Source organism: Hemitrygon akajei, chromosome 26 (assembly GCF_048418815.1).
Source record: "Hemitrygon akajei chromosome 26, sHemAka1.3, whole genome shotgun sequence".
Classification (NCBI taxonomy): Eukaryota; Metazoa; Chordata; class Chondrichthyes; order Myliobatiformes; family Dasyatidae; genus Hemitrygon; species Hemitrygon akajei.
Genome location: NC_133149.1, coordinates 20,387,604 through 20,408,376, shown reverse-complemented (window position 1 = coordinate 20,408,376; position 20,773 = coordinate 20,387,604). Strand labels below are relative to the sequence as shown.

At 43.0% G+C, this 20,773-nt stretch overlaps 1 protein-coding gene across 1 annotated transcript in view; it reads right to left on the bottom strand.

Moving 5' to 3' along the window:
* Positions 1 to 16,424, bottom strand: part of LOC140716667 (V-set and immunoglobulin domain-containing protein 10-like 2) — a 109,990-nt gene extending 93,566 nt beyond the window's left edge. The window contains exons 1-2 of the mRNA XM_073029487.1: positions 16,053 to 16,424; positions 6,444 to 6,537 (exon numbers count right to left, since the gene is read on the bottom strand). Coding sequence (XP_072885588.1) covers positions 6,444 to 6,537; positions 16,053 to 16,424 — 466 coding nt within the window. The remainder of the gene's footprint in view (positions 1 to 6,443; positions 6,538 to 16,052) is intronic.
* Between the last annotated feature and the right edge of the window lie 4,349 nt (positions 16,425 to 20,773).

Sequence of the window (20,773 nt, the reverse complement as noted above, 5' to 3'; positions counted from 1 at the left end):
TTGTCTCTGTCTCTACTCTCTCTTTTTCATTAGCCCTTAACTCAGCAGTGGCGTTATCGGGGCACCGTCATGACGGTGTTTCCGTAGCAAGCTACTCTTGTTTTACAAGGCTGAGTTGCTAGCTTGACACTCAACCCGACTTGGATTCGAACTCGAGAACCTTCGCTCCGGAGTCCAGCGCTGATATTATTGTGCCACCAAGTGGGACTCTGTCTCTACTTGCCCCTAAATCAACTATCAAAGTTTTGGTCAACTATCAACAGTCTGTCCTCTCCTATCAGATTCCCCCTTCTCCATTCCTGTATCTTTTTCACCAATCAACTTCCCATCTCTTTACTTCACCCCACCCCCCTCTTGGTTTGACCTATCACCTTGTGTTTCTTCCTCTCCCTCTCCCCCCCACCCACCTTCTAACTCTGACTCCTCATCTTTTTTTCTCCAGTCCTGCTGAAGGGTCTCGGCCCAAAACATCGACTGTTTACTATTTTCCATAGATGCTGCCTGGCCTGATGAGTTCCTCCAGCAGTTTGTGTGTGTTACAACATTTTGGTCAGTCTGTTGGGTCACGTAGAGAACTGGCCGGGTGAAGCCAACAGTTTCTTTCCCTGAACTGGGTTGGTGAACAGGTGGCCAGTTTTGTTAACATAGTTCCAGGATCACCTTTGCATTTCCCAGTCCAGGTTAATTTAATAACTTTGAGCTTCAATTCCCCAGTGGCTGTGGGGGGATTTGAACTCATGGCCTGCACCAGTGACAAAGGGCACTGGCTGTTCAACCAGTAACCACCATTATGCAGTCCTAATTTTTGCTCAGTTTTGTACTGCCAGATGGCTTGGTTATGAAGTACAAATGTGTGGACATCAGTTTAAAAATGGAATCAGGAATGGCTCCCTTTTGTTGTTTAGCCCATATTCACTGTCAAGACATGTACGATGAATGGACCCAGTGAGAACACTGTCAATTCTGAATCAGTAAACTGTGGGCTCACCACTGTCTTCAGAGGTCCAAGCACATAATCTGGGTTGGACCCTTGGTATTACTATTGGTATTGATTTATTTTTATCAAATGTACGAAGATCCAGTGAAAAGATTTTGTCTATATGGCCTCCAAACAGATCAGAAGTACATCAAGACAGTAAAAACAGAAAGCAGAATATAGTGTTGCAGTTACAGAGAACGTGAAGTGCAGGGAGACAAATAAAGTACGAGAGGATTAGGAGATCAAGTGTTCATCAGTGCATGAGAAGTCTGTTCAAGATTTTAACAATGGGTTCAGTGCAATTGAGGGAGTGGTACAGAGATATATGTTACCACATCTTTATGGACTGAGTATCTTCTTCTCCTTAAACAGTTCTTCAATATCATGATGGTTTCCTTCCACTCCCATTTTAAAGATTCTGAGATGCTAATGATGGGAAACTCAGACTGCAGTGAACTCTTCAGCCCTGTGCAGGGCGCCAGAGAGCATTATGTTCTAAGGTTTTGAGAGCACCTGAATTGGTTAATTGTTGTTCAATAACAGTCAAAATCATTTAGAGTCCCTTGCGTTTTTTCTCGAGTGTTGTTTGTAATGCAGTGTTGTGGTGCTTTCTGTTTCAACTTGTTAAGTTTATTTTGACAGGCGCAGGGATTCCAGGTTACTTGTATTATTTAAGCGGACCCCTCATTAACACTAATCGCGGGGTCCTAGTTTTGAGAATGTTACTTCTCACAGTGTCGCCTGGCTGAGACACCAATATTCTGTTGGAATTCTTAAGAATAAACTTTGGTCACCATCACTACATAGGAGCCTATCTGTTTTCCACAATTGGGTTCCAACGTTTCCAGCGTACTTCGTGACAGAGATTTTTCCCACTAATGCAGCATGAGATACCTGACATGGCAGGTAGACAATTACTGAGGTTCAAGTGGCCTTGGTTCTTGTGTTTAGGTTGAACAGTTTACTAATATTTCTGAAGATTAGCTCTATTCCCATGAGATGTTGTTGGAGTTAAGGAGTATTGTTGCTACAGAGAATGTTTAGGTAGTAACACAAGCATCAGTCTTCACAGAGAATAGCTCTGTGGTAGACCTGTTAGCTATTATCATGGTTCACATTTGTCCAAGAACAAACAAAAATAGGGACAAATTTTAGTGGGCAGCAGAATTTAGAGGGTATTTTTGGAGTCAGATGCTTGGGGTGATGTTGAAAATGGCCAACCCTGCTCCCGGTATTTTTCTTGGGATTATTGCTTGGTGAAGGTCATTTTCACTGTGAATCTGGATGGACAGAATCCACACTGAGGTTGAAGAAGCAGCTCTCAGCCACTGGGGTCAGGCAGGAGGGAGAACAGCAGGGAGCGAACACCCCCCATGGCTTCCACAATCCAACTTGTCGATTTTCCTTAAAATAGTCACAATTATGACATCTCTGAGGTCTCCTGGAATATTCTCCCTTTCCCTGATGTGGACAACTTGTGTCTGGAGCTTTTCATTGGTGAGGTTTAGGACTTCATCAGAGATCCAATATGTACCTGAGGCTATTCTTGACCTGGGATGTGCCAACTTTGACCTCAAGGTCAGGATTGCTGCAATGAGATGGAGCCAAGGACACTTATGTCAAACATAGAGTTACAGTGAGAAAGCCTTTAACGTGTTTCAACCTGTGGACAGCAACTATGCTATTGCCCCTAATGAGTTCACCCCCCATTCCTGGGTTTCAGTGGGGTGAGGGCTTGGGTGTTAGCATGAAGAACATCTTTTACACTGTAGAATTTGTACATGTTATGACAATCAATCAGTTGCTGAAGTCCTATTTTCTCATTATCTCCCCATCTCTCTCCAACTGCCCTTTAGATCCTGGGCAGAAGCTGGATCTCTCCAATCCTGTTTGTTTCTCCTGGACTTCCAAACCAGGAACACCTAAAGATTTGGGGTTAATTAGTTCCTCAATCGCTTGGTCACTCTAATCAAACCAGTCATAGTTCTAGGTAGAGAAGCCAAGGTACCATAAATACACCCAGTGTTGGAAAATGCATGGTCATGCACTTTGGTAGTAGAAATAAATGTGCAGACTATTTTCAAAATGGGGAGAAAATCCAAAAATCTGAGATGCAAAGGGACTTGAGAGTCCTTGTGCAGAACACACTTAAGGTTAACTTGCAGGTTGAGTCGGTGGTGAGGAAGGCAAATGCCATGTTAGCATTCATTTCAAGAGGTCTAGAGTACAAGAGCAGGGATGTGATGCTGAGGCTTTATTAGGCACCGGTGAGGCCTCACCTTGAGTATTGTGACCACTTTTTGGCTCCTTATCTAAGAAGAGATGCGCTAGCCTTGGAGAGGGTCCAGAGGAGGTTCACAAGGATGATTCCAGGAATGAAAGAATTATCATATGAGAAACGTTTGATAGCTCTGGGTCAGTACTCACTGGAATTTAGAAGGATGAAGGGGGATCTCATTGAAACCTTTCGAATGTTGAAAGGCCTAGACAGAGTAGGTGTGGAAAAGGATGTTTCCCATGGTGGGGGAGTCTAGGACAAGAGGGCACAGCCTCAGGATAGAGGGGAGTCCATTTAAAATAGAGATGAGGAGAAATTTCTTTAACCAGAGGGTGGTGAATTTGTGGAATATATTGCCACATACAGCTGTGGAGGTCAGGCCGTTGGGGATATTAAAGGCTGTGATTGACATGTTCTTCGTTGGACGTTCTCAAAGGTTACGGGGAAAAGGTCGGGGAGTGAGATTGAGGAGGGGAAGAAAAAGTATCAGCCATGATTAAATGGCAGAGCAGACACAATGAGTCAAATGGCCCAATTCTACTCCTACGTCTTTTGATCTTATAAAGCTTCTTAGGTTACACTCATGGTGGACCTGCGGGCAACCTGTGATCTGTGGATAGTCTCCAGCTTCTGTGGACTAGAAGCAGACAGATTGTCTGTGAGTTGCTGTCAGAGACTAGTGGCCTTTTTGGGGGCCTTGGGAACTGCAACATTAAATTTAGATTTCGATTTCTTCATTTATCACATGTACATCAAAACATACAGTGAAGTGTGTCGCCTGAGTCAACAACCAACAGAATCTGAGGCTGTGCTGGGGGCAGCCCGCAAATGTCACTACATATTCCAACGTGGATGTAGCATATCTGCAATGTTCAGCAGAACAACATGCAATAAAGCATCAAAACACATCCCTTTGCCACCTGCCCACCTACACACAGGCATGTCACTTTCCTGAAACGTTGGAGCAGCCTGTATCATCCACAGATCACTCGGTGAAACCTGCCCCCTAGGGCACATAAAGAGGATCAGCCAGGCCAGCACTGGAAACCAGGACCATTCAAATCCCCTGAGTTATTCAGTTACTGGTTCTCCATCAAGATCCCTACCACTGACAGCTGACCTTAGTCAAAATCTCCCTTCCATTCCCGAGTGTACTAGGCTGGCATGGACAATGCTTGCGTTCATCTACACGTTTGTACCTTTGGGTAGCCATACCAGAGATTGCCAGCAGAGGTGGGCTAGGAGGAGGAAAAAGAGTAACAGTGATAGCATTCTGATCAACACAGTGCATTGTTCAGGCTTTCTCTCTGCGTTACTACAATGTAAAGGTCTTGTAGACATGCCAAGATGCAGTTATGTTGTACTTTCAAGATTTGAACTAGATCTAGAGACAAGACCACAGTGGGTACAGGTGTCAAACAAGAGAAAGTCTGCAGATGCTGGAAATCCGAGTAACACACACAAAATGCTGGAGGAACTCAGCAGGCCAGGCAGCATCTATGGAAAAAAGTACAGTCGATGTTTCAGGCCGAAACCCTTCGTCCGCAAGAACAAGCAGGATCTATCTCCCAGTGTCCATCCATTTTAATTCCACTTCCCATTCCCATTCTAATATGTCCATCCATGGCCTCCTCCACTGTCGTGATAAGGCCACACTTGGATTGGAGGAACAACACCTTATATTCCAGTTGGATAGCCTCCAACCTGATGGCATGAACATTGATTTCACTAACTTCCAGTAATGCCTCCTCCCCTTCACCATTTCCCATACCCTTGTCCCTCTCTCATGTTATCTCCTTGCCGCCATCACCTCCCCCTGGTGCTCCTCCCCCTTCCCTTTCTTCCTTCTTCCATGGCCTTCTGTCTCTTTCACCAATCAATTTCCTAGCTCTTTGCTTCATCCCTCCCTCTCCAAGTTTCACCTATCGCTTGCCATTTCTCTGTCCCCTCCACCCACCTTTCAAATATACTCCTCAACTTTTTTTCTCCAGTCCAGCTGAATATTTTTGGCCCAAAATATTGACTGTACTTTTTTCCATCGATGCTGCCTGGCCTGATGAGCTCCTCCAGCATTTTGTGGGTACAGGTGTATAACAATAATTCACAAAGTCATTGTCTCCTCCAGCACACCTTGTTGATTTTAATACATATATTTGCTTTGACAATGACGATGCTGAAACACAAAGACTATTAGAAATGCTTTCATGGGCTTCAAGGAACAAAATGCTGGAGGAATTCAGTGGGTCAGGCAGCATCCGTGGAGGGAAATGGACAGTGCAGAGGAAGGGTATCACCTTGTTCATCTCCCTCCACAGATGCTTCTCAATTTGCTGAGTTCCTCCAGTTTTTTGCTTTCTGCTCCAGATTCCAGCAACTGCAGGCTCTTGTCTCTAAGCTTTCATAAGCTTGTTTATTTAAAATATTTCATGACTTGCTTAAGCAACTTCTCACAGCTGGCTCGGCCAGATCATTGAAACCGGGCCTCCCTGAAGTGGTTGCCAGAAATTTATAGCTGCCGTAGTAAGAGCCGAAATGGAGAGGTGCCTGCAGGATCTTGTTTACCAAGAATACCTGATTCCCGGGCTCAGCCACATTTTACTCTGGGCAGCTGTTGCCAGCAGTTTGCCTGTTTCAATTAACACAGTGGGTGCATTGCCCCATCTTAACAAAAGGGAAACCAGAACCCACGTCTCCCACTGAATACTCTGTCAGTGGGTCAAAACACATCCAAAATCTGATGGTAAGTCTCAATCAGTCAGGCATTATCTGTGGGGAGGGAAGCAGAGTTAATGCTTCAGCACTGATGACCTTTCATCCGATGACCTGGATGAAGGGCAGCACAGTAGCACGGCTGCTGCCTCACAGCGCCACAGTGCCAGGTTCGATCCTGGCTTCGGTGCTGTCAGGGGAGTTTGCACATTCACCCTGGTTTCCTCTGAGTGCTCGAACTTCCAAAGGCTTGGCCACTGTAAATTGATGAGGATGTGGGGAGAATAAACATAGATTAAGATTGGATCAGTATATATTTATGGATAGTTGTCAGCATGGGCTGTTTCCATTCCATATCTCTGTCAATGAAGCACTGATTCAGTTTCTCTCTCCGCAGATGCTGCCTGTCTTATTGAGTGTTTCCAGCATCATTGCTCCACCTGTGAGTTTGGGTTCTGGAGGTGGGCTTGAACCCACTGATTGCCTGGTCAGTGTGGTCAGCTGGGCCAGGGTCAAACTTAGAGCAGATATAATGCAATGTCAACCATGACTCGTGATCTGCCTGAGGTTCCTGCAGCCACAGCACACAGCCTTAACAGTGGGTAATTACTGCCCTCCCACACGGGATAGTGGGTAATTAATGCCCTCCCACACAGGATTTTGGGTATTTACTGCCCACCCACACAGGACATTCTCAGGCTGCACACTGGGCTTCGAACTGATGTATTCTGGGTACTTATGTAGCAACTTAATCATTCCCCTGCATACCTTAAGCCACATTACTTTCTATTCTGTCACACCCTCTTCTCACTTATCCTCTCCTGAAAGCAACCACTCCCTAAGCCAAGGACGTCTGTCAAGCTCTGACACATCAGCCACTCAAAGGCCTCGTGCCCGAGCTCTACACTGTCTAGCTGCATATATGATAGCTGCAACATTTCACATTGCAAGGACTGATGCCAGGTGACATACATCGATATTCCTCCAATTCTCCAAGTTCTACCTGCTGTAAGTCTAAACATATTCAAAATTGCCTGCATTTAAACTCAGGCATAACCTTGGCCACCCTCTCCTTGCTCCCCCTCCAGCCAATGTCTACCCTTCAACAGTTCCTGGCCTAGCAACACTTGGATTTTATAATTCCCATCCCTGTTTATATCTCTCCAGAACTCACTTATTTTTAGAACTGGTATCACATCCCTTTTACATCTAACGTAAAGTATGTGTTCCCACTGACTTTTTAATTCTAACAAAGTTCTTTGGAGCACATGCAGATTGACACACTTGAGACACAATGAACAAAAACAAAATAGGTGTCAATTGAGCAGATATGGTGGAGGATTGAGTTTTATGAAATGAGTAAGAAAGGTTTTCCATATAGACATATTGAAGAACTGTGGGAGACAATGGTGGATTAGTCAACCACGTTGAAAAAAATGACACAAGAAATATCTCAAATTTGAAGATTTGTACCTACTTATACCAGAGAAGTTAAAGATAACATTACACCAATGGAACAGGTGTGTAACGTTTACAAAAAAAATAACAGTAAACTGCAGATTAGGAATGTTTCAGAATTCACTGAAGAAGACCAGGGCATTGATAAGCAAATGGAAAGTAGAATGGAAAAACAAATTAGGCAGAAATAGAAGGTGTAAAATCTCTTATGTACACGTAAAAAGAAAAAGAGTAACATGGATCCCAAATAGACTGAGCCAGGAGAACTGTAATGGGATAAAAGGAAATGGCAAAGAAGGTAAAATAATGTTGCAAAAACCAGTCTGCCAGAGGAACTCAGTGAGTTGAGCAGCATCTGTGGAGGGAAAGGAATTGTCCGCATTTTGGGTCAAGACCCTACATTGGCCAATCTTGGAGTAGGGTTTCAACTTGAAATGTCAATAATTTCTTCCCTGCCTCTCCCAACCACCACCCCCCACATTTCAGGTGCTGCACAACCCACTGTCCTTCATCAGATTGATCGTTGCACCAGATTCCAGCATCAGCAGTTTCTTGTGTCACTAATCTTTCATGTTTGATTTCATGGAATAAGGTACAGAAATTGTCCTGAAACTATTGGAGAACAAGTCCACTGTGAATGATGAGTTTAAAGAAATTAAGATTGGTAAAGAACTAGTATTAGAGAGATTAGTGGGAATAAATAAATTAGTGGGAAAAAGCCAATAAGTCTCCAAGATCTAATGACCTGCATCATAGAGTTTTTAAGAAGGTTCCCCAGACGTTGGCCATCTCCCAAACTTTCATAGATTATTACAGGTTGGAAGGATTTTGAGGAGGCCTTCCAAAAGGTGTCATAGAAGAGATTATTAAGTGAAACTCGAGCACACCTAGATAAACCAATCCTCAATATGTGGGCTGTGTCTACTACTTTTTGTAGGCTTTGGTTCTCCAACTGTTTGCAATCTGTATCAATGATTTGATGAGGAAATCAAAGGTGGAATATCCAAGTGTGTTGGTGATATGAGGCTATGTGGTCTATATGGAGGAGGCAACAAAAAAAACTTTGGGAAATATAGACACGCTAAGCAAACAGGCAAAGACGTGACAGACAGAATATAATATAGAAAATATAGTGTATGTTTATATTATCCACTTCCATAGAAAAATAGTAACGTCGAGTACTTTACAAATGGTGCGAGCATGAAAGGTGTTGGTGTTCCTGAGCTTGTCACTGAAGACAAATGATATGTTGGTCTCTATAGAGGCATTTGTTCCAATTCTATAGGCCCCATTTGTAATGGAATATGCAGATGTGTTCTGCAACCTAAGAATACACTTGTGATAGGGCAAACATGATGGAAGTTTACCAGTGATAGGTCGCTTGGCAAATTGTCAAAAAAGAGTAATTAAGCAGACTGGACACAACTGCAGATCTGAAGAACATCTTTGTCCTGAAATATTAATTCTGCCTCTCATTCTTCTCTTGGATGGTGTGAATCTTTGGAAGTCTTGATCCAATAGGATTGAGTGGCTCACTGAGAAGAGGAGCACATACGAGGGGCCACATATCTTACTCCTGCTTCTTCATTCTTCTGTTTATTGAAGGACTCTTCAGAGACAGTCTCTGAAACATCCTACTAATGTCGTTGTCATCCAGAGAGGCATTAGTCATGAGCCACAAACCTTAAAGTGCCAGATCCCTGAAGAAACAATTAGTTCACAAATAATATACACCTTCAATCGTGTTCCTCTTTCCTTAACAAGAGAAAACATAAACTGATTTAATACACTTAAACACTTTGCAAATATTTACCAAAGCAAAAGTTTATTTCACACTCAGCAGTGCTGGTCTGGTGTTAATACTTTGAACTTTCAAAGCCACCAGATGTTATTGGAATATGATCCACATTTGCTCTCAGTCCTGTTCTTTTTTCATATGTAAATATTTGTTCTTTTTGAACAACTGTCTGATTCACTTCAGGAATATATTTATTTCATTATTCTCCCAGATTTGTTGGGGAAATTTTGTGTTTGACTAATTGATTTTATGTTATGAGGAAGTAACAATGAATGCCAATTAGGGCAATGTGTCTGATGTAATTAATATATATTGCAGCAAGGTTTTGGGCAAGGCCCCACATGGAAGCCTGTTAGAAAAGTAGAAGGCCATGATATCCAAGGGGACAAAGTATTCAACTCAATCCAAAATTGACTGAGCAACAAGAAGCAGAGGATCGCTCACAAAATGCTGGAGGAACTCAGCAGGCCAGGCAGCGTCTATGGAAATTAATAAACAGTCAACGCTTAGGGCCGAGACCCTTCTTCAGGACTGAAAAGGAATGGGGAAGATGTCAGAAAAGGTAGGGGGGAGAGGAAGAAAGGTCGCTGTAAGGTGATAGATGAAGCCAGGTGGGTAGGAAGGAATCTGATGAGAGGAGAGTCAATCATAGGAAAAGGGAAGGAGGAGGGGATCCAGTGGAGGTGATAGGCAGGAGAGAAGAGGCAAGAGGCCAGAGTGGGGAATAGAAGAAGAGGGGAGGGAGAGGGAATTTTTTTACTGGAAGGAGAAATCGATGTTCATGCCTTCAGGTTGGAGGCTACCCAGACGGAGGTGTTGCTCCTCCACCCTGAGGGTGGCCTCATCTGAGCACAAGAGGAGGCCACGGGCCAACATGTCGGAACGAGAATGGGAATCGGAATTAGAATGTTTCACCACTGGGAAGTTCCACTTTTGGCAAATGGAGTGGGGGTGCTCGACGAAGCGGTCCCCCAATTTAGGACAGATCTCACTAATGTGGAGGAGGCCGTATCGGGAGCACCGGACACAACAAGGGACCCCAGCAGATCCGTGCAGTTGAGGGAGGAGGTGAATTGCTACTTTGGCTGCTTGCAGTGATGACTGGCAGGAGGGAGATTAGTGGGGATGGATGAATGGACAAGGGAATCATGGAGGAAGCAATCCCTGCGGAGAGCGGGGGGAGGTAAAGATATGTTCAGTGGTACGATCCCTTTGGAGATGGCATATAAGTAATGGAGGAGATTTCATCGCATATGTCAGTGCCAATCAACCTGTTTCTGATTCAGGGGCACAGACCAGGTGGGATTTGGTTAGACAACTCTCTTCCTGCTCGCAAGGATACAATAACCTCCTGAGCCGCAACTGCTCTATGTTTCTGTGGGACGTTTGCGGAAGTGTGGGCCTTTCCATGAAGTGAAACCCTTTACCCATTTAATAGCATTTGACACCATTGACTGTAAATTATTATTAACAAAATTAGAAAGCTATGGTATTAGAGGGGTGGCACATGACTGGTTAAGTAGTTATTTGGAAGACAGGTAACAGTATGTACATATAAACAACTTGAATTCAAAACTTTTGAGGGTAACTTGTGGGGTTCCACAAGGTTCAGTGCTTGGTCCGTTGCTGTTCATTTTGTATATAAACAATATATGTATGGTTTCCCAGACATTAAAATGTATATTATTTGCTGATGATACAACTGTATTTTATGGTGGGGAACATCTGAAACAACTTTTGGATACAGTGGAGAAAGAACTAAAAATTATAAAGAAATGGTTTGATACTAACAAATTATCACTGAATCTCAGTAAAACTAAATTCATAATATTTGGAAACCGTGTACCAAACTCATAGAGTAAACTTAGAATAAATTATGTAGAAATTGATAAGGTATCTGAAACAAAATTTTCAGGAGTGGCAATAGATAGTAAATTAACTGGAAACCACAAATAAATTATGTCAAAGCAAAAACATCAAAATCTATTGCAATACCATACTAAGCGCAAGATTTCTTAAAGTTACATGACTTACTGTGTAGGGGTATGGGGAAATACATACAAAACAAATATAAACTCAATTTTTCTGCTCCAAAAGAAAGCCATACGAATTGCAAATAAGACAAGTTATTATGAGCCAACCAATCCACTATTTATTCAACCAAACACTTTAAAATTCAGAGATTTAGTAGATTTTAAAATAACACAAATCAAGTATAAAGTAAAAAATGGACAGTTACCACAAAGGATCCAAAGGGTTGTTTAAAATGAGAGAAAGTCAACAAGATTTGAGAGGAACGTGTATATCTCAAAAACAAAGGATAAGAACAAATGTAAAAAATCATTGTATTTCAGTCCGAGGGGTGAATCTATGGAACAGTTGTAGTGAGAATTTAAAAACATGCACCACACTTAACAAGTTTAAAAAATTATTTTAAAATAATTTAATGAATAAATATAGAATACATGATTTGAAATGAATGGGAGTAATGTAAATAAATAATACTTGGAACTGGATTATGTGTTAAAAGATTATTAAATATTTTGATTTTGATGTGATGATTGATGCCAAATATGTTTTTGTATAAGTAAGAGGGGTAGGCGTAATAAGCTGTAGCTTCAGCCCTTTCAGTCTGTTTTAAAGATTTTTATCGTTTAATTTTGTTTTATGAAATCATGGTTGAAAATGACACTTTTTGGTACGTTTTTACTGACAGAAATAAAATTTCATTCATTCATAGCTGGGGAAAGTTATACCTGTATCTGGAGGTTGCATGCTGTACAGACACCCAATAAAGCCAGGGGAGACGACTCTCCAATCTCTGCATTCAAATCAAGGTCACTCTCCGTTCAGGTTCGCTGCCGCATGTATGCAGTGCGTGGAGAGAGCTGGCTGGATCCTCTGGGACACGCTTCTGTAACTATGGATTACCCGCCCTCTGCTGGTGAAGCACCAGCACTGCGGCTTCATCGCTACTGCCAGTGTTTTGAGAGAGGTGGGAAGCTATGGAAAAAGGTTTAAGTTTTAACTATGGTGTTGCCTCTAATTTGCATACCACAGTCAGATGTTCACAAATTGGTTTGAAATGGGTCCAGAAGAATGTTGTTTTGTTTGGTTGTACAGTCAGGTGACAATAAGCTTGAACTTGAAACATGTAAGATTCGAGTGGGGTTTAGTTCATGTGGTGAGAATCCAGAACCAAGAGCATTTTTACAAATAATGGGTCACCCATTTAAGACTGAGATGAGGCAACATGTTTGCTCTCAGAAGACCGTGAGTCCGTGGAACTTTCCTCTGAAGGGCATAGAAGCAGAGTCTTTGATCATTTTTTCAGTAAGAGATTGATGGATTCCTGACATGTAAGGGTGAAGGATTACCACAAGTAAGTAAAAAGGAACTGAAAATAGCCAGGCAATTTTCCCTCAGGAGAGCATTTATGTGGATCTAACTAAAGCATAAATGAGAACAAAGAATTATTCAGTGAGGGTATACTTTTATTTGATTTAAGCAATTACAATAACTTAACAAAATGGTTGACACTAAACCTCCAACACCAACACTTGCTAAATTATGAGTTTAATCCCATATAATTCATGGTTGCCATCCAGTGAGAGTCCAGAGATTATTGTCTTCTACTTCTTGACTAGTTCACCCCCTTCCTGATTGCAGTTTCTGTCTTGGTAGTCAATCTAGCAATGCCCTCTGGTGACTGGCCAGGAACCTTGGCCAAACTCTGTTACCAGAACTTCCATTGTATTCTCCAAGTAATGTTTACATGATCTAACCCCCTAGGCTGCTTACCAATTCTCCAGATCACCTGGCAGTCAATATACAAGGATTCAGATCCAACCATGTCATCTTGAATACATTAGCTTCACATTTGCCTGGTACAATTCAATAGATCATGGTTCTTTAGGTAAACTAGACTCCATAAGAGAAAATACAATGGGCAATTCTGTAAGTTTTGCTGCTCTCCCTCCTCAGCTACTAATTGCCATGTTCCCCTTTACCCACATTATGTCTCACTTCTTCAAAGAACTCTGAAAACTTGATCAAATTTGATTCCATGTTAAAACCATGTTAACTTTGCAGATTACTTTAATTCTTTCTGGACTACTGTGCATAAAATTGGTATACAGTAGTTACGTTAGAAAGGATGCTCAGGAGTTTGAAGCAGTTGAAAGAAGATTTACCTGGAATGGATGGATTATTTTACAATTGCTGTATGTTTTATAACGCATTTGTGGGGCTAATGGATGGTTTTCACTCCTGTGAAGATCTGAGCATTAACATTTCCAAAGGTTTGGAAGGGATTAACATGGACTTGGTGAAGCCAAGGTTACCACTTTCTGAGCTACAAGGGTTCAGAGAAATGGTTCAGAACTCCAGCAAATCTATGTAACCCTTTATGTTTCGGGCTTAGACCCTTCATCAGAACACATCATGAGTCCTGATGAAGAGTCTCAACCCAGAACATCAGCTCTTTATTTTTCTCCATAGATGCTCCCTGACTTGCTGGATCCCTCCAGTGTTACTCTTTACTTGCAGCATCTGCTGAATCTCTTGTGTCCATGTCAGATCCTCCTGCATTTCTCAGAGCTCAGAGCCTTTAGAAAGTCATTGCAGAGTTCGCAGGGCACGCTGGGGCGGCAGACTTTTATGAGGCAGGCACCTTTGATATTGGTTCTGTTCAGTGTTGTTGCAGGATTGGCTACCCATGGCTAAGAGTTGGAGACACAGCGAGGATGAAGCTGACTTGAATCTAACGCCAGAATGCAGTGGGATCTCAACACGTCCACACTGCCGAACTTGTGGCTCAACAACAGAAGATAGCATCCCAGATCAGAGCAATCGGCACAAGAAGACCACCCACCCACCTCCCAAAGCTCACCACCTTTCCCCATGCCCTGCAACCATTTCTGTGTCTACACAATCACCTGGAGCGAAGTGTTGGCCAGCCTGAATGTGAAGCGAGGTTGGGAAATGTATCTCTAACTCTGTAGACTGAGTTCAGGGAGCACCCACAGAGTGTTTCCAGTATCTATTGCTTTTATTTCAGCTTCTAGTACATGACCTTTTTTAATTTTATTTTTCAAATTCTGAGTAGCTCATCAATCCAGATATTTGGGGGTCTTTGTGCTAAGTTAAAGCAAACACATACTCAATAGGTACCTTAGATATTAGTTTTTTTTAAATGGCCTGGAACATTTGTGACATATAATATTGGGTGTACATGCCTATGACAATTATAGCAGGAGACCTATGCTGTAACAATGATTAGAGAGTTCGGAACCCTACGATTGGTTAGTCAAGCCTCGAGTTCAAGGTCCCACCATCGACTGGTCGAGCTGGGAGTTTGGGGTCCAGTCATCAGTTTGTCCTGGGGTCGATACCAAAGATCAAAGCCAAGGTCAATCGGAGGCCCAGAAGGCAAAGCCTGGAGACTGCAGGCCGGGAAGCCTGTCCTGGAGTTAGAGATCTGTCCATGTGTGTTGGTGGGGAGTGGGAGGTGTTGGGAGGAGGGAAAAGGAGCTTGTTTTGCTGTTATTGTTTTGTTGCTTGTTGTGTTCTGTTGTGTTGTTCTGCTGTGCATTGTGGGCATGCTACATTGAGACCAGAATGCATGGCAACACTTGCAGGTTGCCTCCAGCACATCTTCGGTGTGTTGGTTGTTAACGTAAACAACGCATTTCACTGTATGTACATGTGATAAATAATTTAATCTGAATCTGATTTTACAAAACCCTGTAGAAGCTGTCCATTAGTTGATTGGAATAGACACCTAGATAAACAATTGCTGTCTCTCTCTTTTCTTTCCCTCTCCATGTAGATAATAAAGCAGTTTATAACTGCTGGTCTTCAGTGTCTCGGATTACTGATATACAGGAGAAATGGACACAGTGATCAGTTTTATACTGTGCATGGGCATTTTCATGGAGGGACAATCTCACAAGTGGGGACTTTGTCAAGAGACTCTCTGCTGGAGGGGGTAGAGTTCACATCAGTGGAAAATTTTCATTAGAAGAGCTTATTCAGATGGACAAGAGCTTCATAGGGAGAGAATTTTAAAAGGGTGGTGGTCTCAGACACAGGAGCTTTGTGTGAAGTGCAGACAAATGATTCATAAGAAGAAGGACTACAGAGAGCAGCACTTTAGAGAGAGGAGGGTCTCACAGAGGGGCTGTGGTTTCAGCAAACTGCTTGTAACTTTGTGTGCAGAGTTTCGTGGAATTTGTAGAGCCTTTTACAGTGAAAGAACTGGTCCATCTCCAAAGCTCCCCTCTCTGAGCATGTAACAAAATGCCTTCAGATAAGAATTGTCTGGCAGAACGCAAGATGAGATGGAGTTCCACCGTGAGAATTTTCTCCATTACTTTAATCACTTAATCAATTTTGCAACATCCATTAACAGGGCATTTCACCATATTCTGCAACTGCTCTCTGAACTTGGACTGGGTCAACACATAAATACAAGTGTTTGTACAGCAGCTAAGTTGCTGGAGCATGAATCCAATTTCTTGAACAAAGCTAGGTGGAGTTACATAAGTAAACCCAAAATACCACATTCTGTTCCATACACAATACACCATGAAGGTTGACCATAACAGTATGAAATTCCCCGAGATAACAAAGAGTAAAATGATAGACTGCCTCCGGCTCTCCATCTCCGGGTCTTTGGAATTCTTTGAGCTATTGTGAATCCGGAGATGCTTACGGACTCTGCTAGCCAGCAAAACTTGTCTGACAGTTAAAGCATTAAACATCAGAATCAGAACAAATGCAAAACCCGGGGTGAGAAAATAATAAATTGTTTCAACGGCTCCCCATACCTGCGAAAACAGAACATCATAGTCTACATTACAAAACCAAGGGTTATTCAAAAGCCAGTATTCCCCACTAAACATGAAATACCAGCTGATGTTCTTCAAACAGCTCACTGTTGTCACAGTTCCCAGCACGACAGCAGCCACTCTCTCAGTGCAATACTTCATCTTCAGCTTCAGAGAACAAATGCTGACAAATCGATCGAAGGTAAAAGTGACAGTGAACCAGACAGAACAGTCTGTGGCTGCAAACAGGAAGACAGCATGAATATTGCACACTGGCAGAGACTCCAAGAAAGTAAATTTATCCCAGAAGGCTATCGAGACATGTCTTAGGATCAGGTCAATGAAGATGACCAGGAGGTCCGCTGTTGCCATGGCCACCAGGTAGTGAGTGATGTTTTTGGAGAGACCACAATTTCCCCGGGAAAGAATCATAATCGTTACTATGTTGGCTGTGAGAGAGGGAAATAAACAAAAATAGTAAGTCAGGGTAATAGACAGAGAAATAATACTTCAGGGAAATGGTACCTCAGGGGATCCAACCCATGCCCCTGGATCAACGGTTTAGAATTCCATTTGCTAGTCCAATTACTTAATCAGAAGATCGCCCAGTGGGGAGCCCATTCAGATTCCCACTACAGATCATTAGCTAGCGAATCCACAAGAGACTGCAGATGCTGGAATAAGACCATGAGACATAGGAGCAAAATTAGGCCATTCAGCCCATCAAGTCTGCTTCACCATCCCATAATGGCTGATCCCTCTCAACCCCATTCTCCCCATAACCTTTGACACCCTGACTAAACAACAACCTATGAGTTTACTCAATGAACTGACCTCCTGTGGCAATTAATTCCATAGATTCACTACCTTTTGGCTAAAGTAATTCCTCCTCATTTCTGTTTTAAATGGACATCCCTTTATTCTGAGGCTGTGCCCTCTGGTCCTAGATTCCCCCACCATAAGAAACATCCTCACCACATCCACACTATCTTGGCCTTTCAATATTCAATAGATTTCAATGAGATCTCTCCTCATTCTTTAAACTCTAGCAAGTACAAGCCCAGAGCCTTCAAACACTCCTCATACGTTAACCCTTTCATTCACAGGATCATTCTCGTGACTCTCCTACCGACCCACTGTAATGCCAGCACATCCTTTCTTAGATAAGAGGCTCAAAACTGCTCACAATACTCTCCAACCCTTTCAAATTAGCCCAGGGAAATCCTTCTGAATATTACCCAGTGATCCTGGTTTGGAGTGTAAGGGGAGCCAGGGGGTGGAGTTTACATACAAGTCTTCAACATCACCATGTGCTGTTCAGGTATAGAGTTGGTTGGGGGGGGGGGGGGGGTTGGAGAGGTCTCAGCCACAGTTCCTACTTCTGATCTTTACCTCAGTGTCTGGGGTTAATGGGAAACCAACCCAGGTTCCTATTTCTAATCACTTTCCAATGATCCTGTGTTAGGAACAAGAATCAGTCTAGCCCCCTCGTTCCAATATCTGCTCAATTAACTTATACTGAAGGCCAGTGGAAGTTTAAGTTTAAGAGGGTCTGTGCTATCATGAGAGGCTGAACAAACTTGGGTTCTTTTCTCTGGAGCAGCAGAGGCTGAGGGGAGATCCGAAAGAGGTTTATAAGATTATGAGAGACATAGGTAGAGTAGACGGAGAATAGCTGTTTCCCAGAGGTCACGCACTGAAGGTGAGAGGGGGTAGGTTCAAAGGGCATGTGAGGGGTGAGATTTTTTACTCAGACAGCAGTGGATGCTTGGAATTCATTGCCTGGTATGGTGGTAGAAGCAAATACACAAGAAGCTTTCAAGAGATGTTTGGATAGGCACATGAATGTGAGGAAGATGGAGGGATGTGGACATTGTGTAAGTAGGAGGTGTTTTTAAATTTGCTTTTTAGCTGGTTCGCCATAATATTGTGGGTGGGAGGGCCTGTTCTATGTTCCATGTTCCCCTCCCCACCCCCGCTAAGTTGTCCCCCACTGTCACTTGCTCCTTTGGAACGGGTGTCCATGGTTGTCTGATGCAGGTGAGTAAACACGAGGAAATCTGCAGATGCTGGAAATTCAAACAACAACACACACAAAATGCTGGTGGAACGCAGCAGGTCAGACAGCATCTATAGGGAGAAGCGCTGTCGACGTTTCGGGCCGAGACTGATTGGCATGTATGACATTGTGGGCATCGCTGACAGAAGATTATAGCTGGGAGCTTAACGTCCAAGGATACACATTGTATTGAAAGGACAGGCGGGTAGGCAGAGAGGGTGGTGTGGCTCTGTTGGTAAAAAATGAAATTAAATAATTAGAAATAGGGACATAGGATCAGAAGGTGTAGAATCACTGTGGGTAAAGCTAAGGAAATGCAAGGGTAGAAAGACCCTGATGGGAATTATATAAATTCAGACAGTAGTAAATATGTGGTCTACAAATTACAATGGGAGAGAGAAAATGCATGTCAAAAGGGCAATGTTATGATAGTCATCAGGAATTTCAATCTGCAAGTAGTTTGGGAAAATCAGGTTGGTGCTGGATCCCAAGAGGGGGAATTTGCAGAGTGCCTACGAGATGGCTTTTAGAGCAGATCATGGTTAAGCCCACTAGGGGATCTGCTATTCTGGATTGGGTGTTGTGCAATGAACCAGAATTGATTAGAGAGCTTAAGGTAAAGGAACCCTTAATGGCCAGTGATCATATTATGATAGAATTCACCTTACTATTTCAGAAGAAGAAGTTAAAGTCAGATCTATCATTATAGACAATAGGTGCAGAAGTAGACCATTCGGCCCTTCGAGCCTGCACTGCCATTTTGAGATCATGGCTGATCATCTACTATCAATACCCGGTTCCTGCCTTGTCCCCATATCCCTTGATTCCCCTATCCATAAGATACCTATCTAGCTCCTTCTTGAAAGCATCCAGAGAACTGGCCTCCACTACCTTCCGAAGCAGTGCATTCCAGACCCCCACAACTCTCTGGGAGAAGAAGTTTTTCCTTAACTCTGTCCTAAATGACCTACCCCTTATTCTCAAACCATGCCCTCTGGTACTGGACTCTCCCAGCATCTGGAACATATTTCCTGCCTCTATCTTGTCCAATCCCTTAATAATCTTATGTGTTTCAATCAGATCCCCTCTCAATCTCCTTAATTCCAACGTGTACAAGCCCAGTCTCTCTAACCTCTCTGCATAAGACAGTCCAGACATCCCAGGAATTAACCTCGTGAATCTACGCTGCACTTCCTCTACAGCCAGGATGTCCTTCCTTAACCCTGGAGACCAAAACTGTACACAATACTCCAGGTGTGGTCTCACCAGGGCTCTGTACAAATGCAAGAGGATTTCCTTGCTCTTGTACTCAATTCCCTTTGTAATAAAGGCCAACATTCCATTAGCCTTCTTTACTGCCTGCTGCACTTGCTCATTCACCTTCAGTGACTGATGAACAAGGACTCCTAGATCTCTTTGTATTTCTCTCTTACCTAACTCTACACCGTTCAGATAATAATCTGCCTTCCTGTTCTTACTCCCAAAGTGGATAATATTCAAATTAAACGTCATCTGCCAAGTATCTGCCCACTCACCCAGCCTATCCAAGTCACCCTGAATTCTCCTAACATCCTCATCACATGTCACACTGCCACCCAGCTTAGTATCATCAGCAAATTTGCTGATGTTATTCTCAATGCCTTTATCTAAATCGTTGACGTAAATCGTAAACAGCTGTGGTCCCAATACTGAGCCCTGTGGCACCCCACTAGTCACCACCTGCTATTCCGAGAAATACCCATTCACCGCTCCCCTTTGCTTTCTATCTGCCAACCAGTCAATGTCTTCCCCCCAATGCCATGAGCTTTGATTTTACCCACCAATCTCCTATGTGGGACCTTATCAAATGCCTTCTGAAAATCGAGGTATACTACATCCACTGGATCTCCCCCATCTAACTTCCTGGTTACATCCTCGAAAAACTCCAACAGATTAGTCAAGCATGATTTACCCTTAGTAAATCCATGCTGGCTCGGCCCAATCCTATCACTGCTATCTAGATATGCCACTATTTCATCTTTAATAATGGACTCTAGCATCTTCCCCACCACCGATGTCAGGCTGACAGGTCGATAGTTCTCTGTTTTCTCCCTCCCTCCTTTCTTAAAAAGTGGGATAACATTAGCCATTCTCCAATCCTCAGGAACTGATCCTGAATCTAAGGAACATTGGAAAATGCTTACCAATGCATCCGCAATTTCCAGGGCCACCTCCTTTAGTACCCTAGGATGCAGACCATCTGGACCTGGGGATTTGTCAGCCTTCAGTCCCATCAGTCTACTCATCACTGTTTCCTTCCTAGCATCAATCTGTTTCATTTCCTCTGTTACCCTATGTCCTTGGCCCATCCATACATCTGGGAGATTGCTCGTGTCTTCCTTAGTGAAAACAGATCTAAAGTACTCATTAAATTCTTCTGCCATTTCTCTGTTTCCCATAACAATTTCACCCAATTCATTCTTCAAGGGCCCAACATTGTTCATAACTATCTTCTTTCTCTTCACATACCTAAAAAAGATTTTGCTATTATCACAGTGGAGTAAAAGGAATTACAGAGGCTGAGGGAGGAGCTGGTCAAAATTGATTGGAAAGGAACACTGGTAGGTATGACAGCAAAGCAGCAATGGCTGGAACTTCTGGGGTCATTTTGGAAGGTGCAGGA